Raw genomic sequence first — 8,035 nt, 5'->3', positions numbered from 1 at the left:
AGATCCCTGAGGTCTGATTTGTGAGGGGAGAGGATGGAGGAACATGGGGATCAGCTGGCTGTCAGAAAGGCCTCCTGAGAAAGAAGCAACAAAACATCATCCATTTCCACGAAACAAACTGTACACGAGGGGAAATATACACCTATGTGAGACTGATCTAAACTAATATGGCTGGTTTGAGGATTCTAGGAAGAGTAAGTGAAAGAACAGTGAGACGAAGGAAGTGCACGTGTGTGACAGGGAAGGTGCAAAAGAGAGGGATAAAAAGAGGGAACGGAGGAGGGAGGGTGGGGCCAATGACCTGAGGGATTACTGGCCCAAGGGAATGAGTTGCCAGGATTCTCCAGCACACAAACACTCTATTGTGCCTCTTGTCATTGCATCACATTTTCCTTCCAGACAAGAATATGGTAGAAGGTTAATGATTGAACAATATGAGATTTTGAATTTGAGATAGCATTAAACAGAGTGGCACCATAGGACTGTGCATCATTCTCTTGTGATCTGTGTGTCATAAGGACAATGGCCAAATGTATTGCTACTATATTGGTTCTACAAGATTTTAAGACCAAACTATCAAGTTTAAGCAAGATTTGGAAAAAACTGAACATTGATTTTAGATTCTTAAAATGTAAATAATTTAAACAACCTAATGGAACTTTATCAAACCAATGGCATAGTATAAGCAGAAAAATACACTGTATTGAATTGCTGGAGAACGGACTAGCCAACTTTCTCCATCCTATCATCTCCTCCCAATGGGTGGAAAATGTTTCTAGGTAATCACCGTTTCCTTTGAGACAAAGGTGTCTTCCTCCAGGGAGCGCATGGCCGCTCAGACATCCGAATTCTCCATTGAGCTGTATTCAAATCTCACGAATTTTTTTATCTTATTGTAGACACTTTTTACACTTAAAAAACATAATAGTTTAAACAATAGTACATATATTAATTGCAGAGATGTTTATATGCCATATAGATGAAAATAATTCAAAGCAATTGCTATCAAATTAAATCATCAAACGACTGTGATTGGTCAAGCCTAGGTAGCGTTGAGAAAAGTAACAACTAACACGCGATAACACCTTCCCTCTTTGGTAGCAGTCTGGACAATGATTTACACCTGATTAATGCCGATGCAAACCTTGATAATCATCAAACTGAAAATACACCGTAAAGTGTTAAAATGTAGGATTTTTTAAATTATTTTTTTATTATGTTAAATCCGACCAAACAGGGACAACATCCTGACCGCGAAAGCCCCGCCCATTTCTATACCCCTTGGTTCAAGACAACAGCCATTCTAGTCAAGTTGTATTTTCTGTAATCTCCCCCTATGGGTGAGTTTTCTCTGAGAGTGAGCACACACTGACCTCTCCTAACCAGAGCCGCCAGCTTTGAGTGTGAACTTGAATGAGAGCCTGATTTCTTCATCTTGCACTTTAATTGTACCGTTTCGCTGAGGTAAGAAGAATTGTATTATAAACTTTAAACTATCCCCTTAATTTCTACCATATAGCTAGCTAACGTTACATATGTTTTATGTTGTAACCAGGCTTTTCCGTTAGTCTTAGGCAATTGTATTAATATATTTAGACAGAAATCATTAAGTTCTCAGTCTGGAGTGTGACCCTAATGAAGTGATGGAGGAGAGGCGACATGAATAAGCACGTGACATTGAGGACCGTGATGAGTCGTGCTTTCCATCACGCCCACTCATATTCACACAGTGTAATGAGATTAAATATTTGCAGAACAAACTATACAAGGAAAAATCAGATTCCAGGAAGGAAATGACTGTTTGACTGGTCATTGGCCCTCATAAAACTGTACATTTGAACAAATACAATTGGTGTTTTTTTATTATGTGTGTAGTGTATGCAAAAACGTATAAGCTTTTTGTTCTCTGTTGACAGCAAAATGGCCAGAGAGTGATAGCTGCTAATCCAATTAGACCTGAGCTTCTCGTGATGCCCCAAGAGATAGCACAACCTTCAACACACAATGCATTTTAAAAGCTATTAATTGTGTATTTGCTTGAAAGGGATGTGGATTCATTTATGCAGATGTTTCCCTGCGATAATGATTAGGCCTAATAGCAGACAAGAGGATTTGACAAAGTGACCCTGTGGGTCAATAGTATTACTGTAAAACAGATGGTGTTCTCAGGTTTCCTTGAAATCTCCTTTAGATGTGTGGTTAGATTTGCAGAGATACTGTACCGATTTCAGCCGAAGCCGATTGCTCCTTCTTTATTCTTTTTTAGGAACATGTCTATCCTAAAGATTCATGCTCGTGAGATTTTTGATTCAAGGGGCAATCCCACTGTAGAGGTGGACCTCTACACAGAAAGAGGTGATTCCCCTTGACATTTTTTTCCCCAAATCGAACATTAGATTACTCTAAATGGAGATGGTTCGGTATACAAGCATTAAACGCAGAATGAATACTAATCTGCTGGTTTTGAAACAGGTCTGTTTCGAGCTGCTGTCCCTAGTGGAGCATCTACTGGAATCTATGAAGCATTGGAACTAAGAGACAACGATAAGTCACGTTACCTGGGCAAAGGTAACTGCTTTTACATGTCTCTAATGAACTTAAAATGATTGAATCCGGTCTTACAGACCAGATATTTTATAACCAAGACTTGCTGGTCTTGATTCAAAGAGCTCAAAGATTTATTTACTGAACACAAAGGACTGTTTCTCTTTTACTAGCGATGTTTTTTCTCTATTAGATTGGGAAGGAGGACTTATTAAATGTACTGATTAATTGGTTCAGTCTTGTCTTAACATATACCATGTTAACAAGTGAGAAAACTTTTTATTTGTTGGGTCTGAATTTGCATGACACGTTCAACCCAGTGTCAAATCGTGCAACTTGAATTATGTATTATGAAAAAATGATGTACATTCTGAAATGCTTGTGCATGTGATTCGCATCAGTGAATAATGCAAGGATCTTTTCTGTGGTACTCCAAAATTATTTAGTGTACGATATTTGCATGGAATAAAGAACAGATTGTTTATGGCACTCGCTTGGCTGACATTACAAATCATAAAAAATGTGACAAATATCTGATCTATAGCTTTGTGGTAGCAGCTACACTAAGCAAGGGAATGAGATGTGCATGTGTCTAATTGCAGCACCATTCAGTCCACAATAACATGCTTATACCTATATTACTCATATCTGCCATCTTTTTCTGTGCAATGTAGGTGTATCCAAGGCTGTTGAGAATGTGAACCAATCTATTGCACCTGCCCTGATCAGCCAGGTGAGTATTTTATAATTTTAAACTGAAACAAAATAAAAATAGTGTAGTAACTGTTAATCTGTTGGGTTGGTAATGATTTTTTTGTCTTTCTCTCTGTCACATAGGGAATTCCTGTAGTTGAGCAAGAACAGATAGACCAGTTTATGCTGGAACTGGACGGAACTGATAACAAGTGTAAATCATAATATTTACATGTTTATACATTAACACTTGTGCTTTACATTAAAAATGTTTCCTCGTAACGGTTGTTCTTAACCTATGTGGCATAGGTATATAGATCTTTATTTAGATTGTGTTTGAGAGGGCATTTAAATATAGACCAGCTTCAACTCTTTAAATTTCTGTGTCTGTTTTGAACATCAGCTAAATTTGGTGCCAATGCCATCCTGGGTGTGTCCCTGGCTGTGTGTAAGGCTGGAGCTGCGGAGAAAGGTGTTCCTCTGTATCGCCACATCGCTGACCTTGCTGGAAACCCCGAGGTCATCCTGCCTGTGCCGGTGAGAAACAGTACGCTCTTGTATTTGAAGCTGTACAATAAGCTAAAAGTGTGATGCGATATTTTACTTTCGATATTTCCCAAGCTAGTCAGTAATTTTTCCTGTTTAAATCTTAATAAACATATGAAAGCAAATGTTGTTATGCTCCCATTGAGTTTTGCGATTTTCATTGTTTTCCTAAAGGCCTTTAATGTAATCAATGGTGGCTCACATGCTGGCAATAAGTTGGCCATGCAGGAATTCATGATTCTGCCGGTCGGGGCCAGTAGCTTTAAGGAAGCCATGCGCATTGGTGCAGAAGTGTACCACAATCTGAAGAATGTTATTAAGCAGAAATATGGCCAGGATGCCACCAATGTTGGGGATGAGGGAGGATTCGCACCAAACATCCTGGAGAACCAAGAAGGTATTTGAAAAAACACTCAAACTGGTTGAGACTGTACAGCTGAGACAACTTATAACTTGCTGTTTATAATAGCCCTAGAGCTGCTGAAGAATGCCATTAGTAAAGCTGGATACACAGATGAGATTGTGATTGGCATGGATGTGGCAGCATCTGAATTCTACCGTGACGGAAAGTACGACTTGGACTTCAAGTCTCCCGATGACCCCAATCGATACATCAGCCCTGATGAGCTTGCTGACCTTTACAAAAGTTTCATTCAGGATTATCCAGGTATCCATCTGTTATTTCCTCTCTTGCACTAATTACATTATTTTTATTTTTTCTTTGAGCACAGACACTGAGATGTGAATTCATTTTTATTTCTACTCCAGTGGTCTCTATTGAAGACCCCTTTGATCAAGATGATTGGGATGCCTGGACCAATTTCACCAATACCACGGACATCCAGGTGGTGGGAGACGATCTCACTGTCACCAACCCCAAACGCATTGCTAATGCAGTGGAGAACAAGGCTTGCAACTGCCTGTTGCTCAAAGTCAACCAGATCGGGAGTGTTACCGAATCCCTGCAGGCGTGAGTTCAAAACCCTGATCCTTCAATGATGCCCATAAGTTTGATACCACATGAGTTATGGGAAACAACAATAAGAATCAAGAATATAAATATATATAAAGTATAAGTTGTTCAGAAAGTTGTCAAAATCTTTACACTTTTGTCCAAATATTTTCCAGAATTTCAGTGTGGACTTTCCCCACTGAAGAATGCTATAGAGCTTAATGTAACCCTATAAACCTGAAGTCTACCGCCGGCGGTACACTGGCACCCCGCGAAAAAATAATCAAATTACTAAACAACCACTGAATGGAATAACAAAAAATAGTTATTTTTTTAAAGTTTAGAAACACAGCCACCTAGCCACGAAAAAATTATGAATCATATTTTTCAAAACTACTGCCTTGATCAAAACGTAGGTGCCATTTGAAAGCTTAGAGTATGTAAACTTTACAATGCATGTAGCCAATTAGATTAACTCCTAAGTAGTGCTGAGTTATTTGTTGATAAAAAAAATTTAAAATTCTAAAAAATATGTCAAAAACATCATACAGCTCAAATAGTCATGTGTCATATGTCATTTGAAAGGTCTCACAGAGTAGAACGCAACAAGCATAATTGTTTTGGGCTTTGACTAAACTTGAGCTAGTTTTGTGTGTGAAGCCCCCCACCTAGACCTATATGCAAATAATATACAGAATGCGGCATTTATTTCACATTTTCACTCAAACTCGTAAAATGGCACATCATTATTCTCATGATTAAAAAGAGCCCAAACCCAAACCGTCACTTAGATCTAAAGATATTCGGTTGCACTTTATTTTACAGTACGTGCACTTACGTGTACTTTCAGTGTACTTACCTAAGAAAGTGCTGGGTAATATAAGTACATATACATATAAAACTATATGGGTTGAGATTAGGTTTAGGGGTTGGTTCAGGGTTAGTACCTAGTTATTACCCAGTTATTGCAATTACTATAAAACAGTACATAAATATAGTACATTGTATATACATGGGGAACAGGACTGTAAAATAAAGTGCTAAAAGATATTCTTTCATGGAGTTATAACACATAAAACCCCACAGGAGCGCATTTAGCTAAGTAAAGTCAAATGTAGCTTTCATGTGGTGTTCATGAAACATGAAACATGCACAGATTGTAGAAAATGGAACATCATTACTTATTGTGGATTCTCCCGATTGTCCAAAATCAACAGAATCCATTGCGTCAATCACAAGATATTCCTCATGGAGCAACATCATGAGGACATGCCTTCTGGGTGTCAAAGGCTAAACAAAAAGGCTCCCTTGGTTCCAAATAATGTAGCTTTTGATTACTTTATGCTATCGCTACAAAATTTTATCCAGATGCAGCTCACATGTAGGGTAGGGGAACTTCACCAAAAAATGTTTGTCCTTCTACATGATTTCTTTCTTGTGTTATTGGATGTCAAATAAGAAAGATAAGTAAAATTTCCCTTGAGCACATTTGTCTTCTTTTTTTTTAGCAGTTTCTTAGCATGAGAATGTCCAAGTGTAATAATTTTTTCCCCTAATTTTTTAAAAAGTTTTCTATCAAACAAAACCTACCTACCTACTCTCCTTGCTATAGCTTTGGTGTTATGAGTCTTTACTTTTGTGTATGTCACTCAGAAAAGCATATCTTAAAATGCCTTCCGGGCTTAAAGGGTTAAAAAAAAACTTTAAAAGAGATATTTCGTGATCTTTTCTATTTGTAACATCCCACCCCACAGATGTAAGATGGCTCAGTCCAGTGGCTGGGGTGTGATGGTGAGCCATCGCTCAGGGGAAACAGAGGACACGTTCATTGCTGACCTGGTTGTGGGACTTTGCACTGGACAGGTACAGTGTGCTCTAATCTTATTTTAGATTTATCATAAAAATTATGAATTTCACTTTACAGTTACATACTCAAGTTCAGATACTTGATTTTCCTCTTCTTATTCAGATTAAAACAGGAGCCCCGTGCCGTTCAGAGCGTCTGGCCAAATACAATCAGATCCTCAGGTAAGCTTGCAGTTGAGTCTATGAGAATAGAAATATTTTAGTTTGAAACGTATGGGCATAAATAAGCATATGTATTTCACGTTTTCTGCAAACATGCTTGCTTTCTTCATTCGCAGAATTGAAGAGGAACTGGGGGATAAAGCTCACTTTGCTGGGAAGAATTTCAGAAATCCACTGAACTGAGATCAGCTCAGTACAGTTAGAACTACTTATCCTTCTACTATTAGTTCAGTTCCAGATGTGGCAATACCAACAGAAAGCAGTATGTGTTAAGGGTTGTTACTGGGACCATGTAATCAAGGATACAGAGACAAAGCATCATAAACTTTGTGATAGTGTCTATTTGGTTGAGTGTTACATGTACTTGTGTGATGATGATGATGATGATGATGATGATGATGATGATGATGATGATGATGATGATGATGATGATGATGATGATTGTATTGCAAAGAAAGAGCAAACAGTATTTTCCTGTAAATGCTGCATAGCAGATTTGTGCTTGAGGTCTGTGCTTGTAACAGTGGATACAGTTCAAATAAAAACACAACTAATGTGAGGTTTTTGTGTAGTATTATAAAATCCTCCTGGGACCCAGGAATAGACTTTTGCCCTCTGTAGTGGACATTATATATTTTTTATGAATTTCTCTGACACCATACATGGCATTTTTAAGTTTGGATGTCCTGTAAAGAGCACCTTCAGGGCTTTTCAGAGATACCAAATGTTTACCCAGTTTCACAATGACAACTGCCTCTCCTTGAATGACTGATGACAATTTAGTGATCAAATTGAACACTTATTTTGTAATTATCATTTAAATCTGACTAATTTCTGAATTGTTAGTCATAAATCAACATCTCAGGAAAGTGTTATGGAGTTTCAAATCACAATATGACTGTTATTATAGAGGGCATTGATGTCCACTGAACACCAGGACTTATATCATTTTTATCAGGAATTTTGGGCGACACAAGTACATAGGGAAAGAAATTATGTTTCAATATTTCCATGAAATATTAGATATTATTATAAAAATCTTGCCAATTACTACTCCCATTATTACACTTCTTTTTTCATTACATGAACATTAATATGCAAATTAGATACAATGTATAGATACATTGTATATAATGGCCATTTTCCTTGTATATAATGGGCACACTTTCTGGCCATTTTACACAAATATTGCATAAAGCAAAATGATATATCAAATTATGTTATATCATGACAGCACTACAATTCCATATCATTTATCCAAATTTGTACGAA

General features: G+C 37.5%; 1 protein-coding gene across 1 annotated transcript; it reads left to right on the top strand.

The window, feature by feature from the left end:
- The first annotated feature begins 289 nt into the window (after window positions 1–289).
- On the top strand, window positions 290–7,811 carry eno1b (enolase 1b, (alpha)). Its single transcript, XM_079841868.1, has 12 exons — window positions 290–1,464; window positions 2,267–2,355; window positions 2,473–2,568; window positions 3,219–3,277; window positions 3,382–3,451; window positions 3,641–3,774; window positions 3,958–4,180; window positions 4,253–4,450; window positions 4,552–4,753; window positions 6,490–6,598; window positions 6,705–6,763; window positions 6,880–7,811. The coding sequence occupies exons 2-12, from the start codon at window positions 2,271–2,273 to the stop codon at window positions 6,944–6,946; spliced, it is 1,302 nt and encodes a 433-aa protein (XP_079697994.1). The 5' UTR covers window positions 290–1,464; window positions 2,267–2,270; the 3' UTR covers window positions 6,947–7,811.
- Window positions 7,812–8,035: the final 224 nt, after the last annotated feature.

Source organism: Gobio gobio, assembly GCF_949357685.1.
Source record: "Gobio gobio genome assembly, chromosome: 17".
NCBI lineage: Eukaryota > Metazoa > Chordata > Actinopteri > Cypriniformes > Gobionidae > Gobio > Gobio gobio.
Note: the sequence above shows the minus strand (reverse complement) of the source record. Positions and strands in the feature narration are given on the sequence as shown.

Bases quoted from the DNA above. Each gene is read 5' to 3' on its own strand.
- eno1b (XM_079841868.1), top strand. From the start codon at position 2,271: ATGTCTATCCTAAAGATTCATGCTCGTGAGATTTTTGATTCAAGGGGC. The intron at 3,278-3,381 runs GTGAGTATTTTA...TCTGTCACATAG, and splicing joins CACCTGCCCTGATCAGCCAG to GGAATTCCTGTAGTTGAGCA. The intron at 4,181-4,252 runs GTATTTGAAAAA...TGTTTATAATAG, and splicing joins CATCCTGGAGAACCAAGAAG to CCCTAGAGCTGCTGAAGAAT.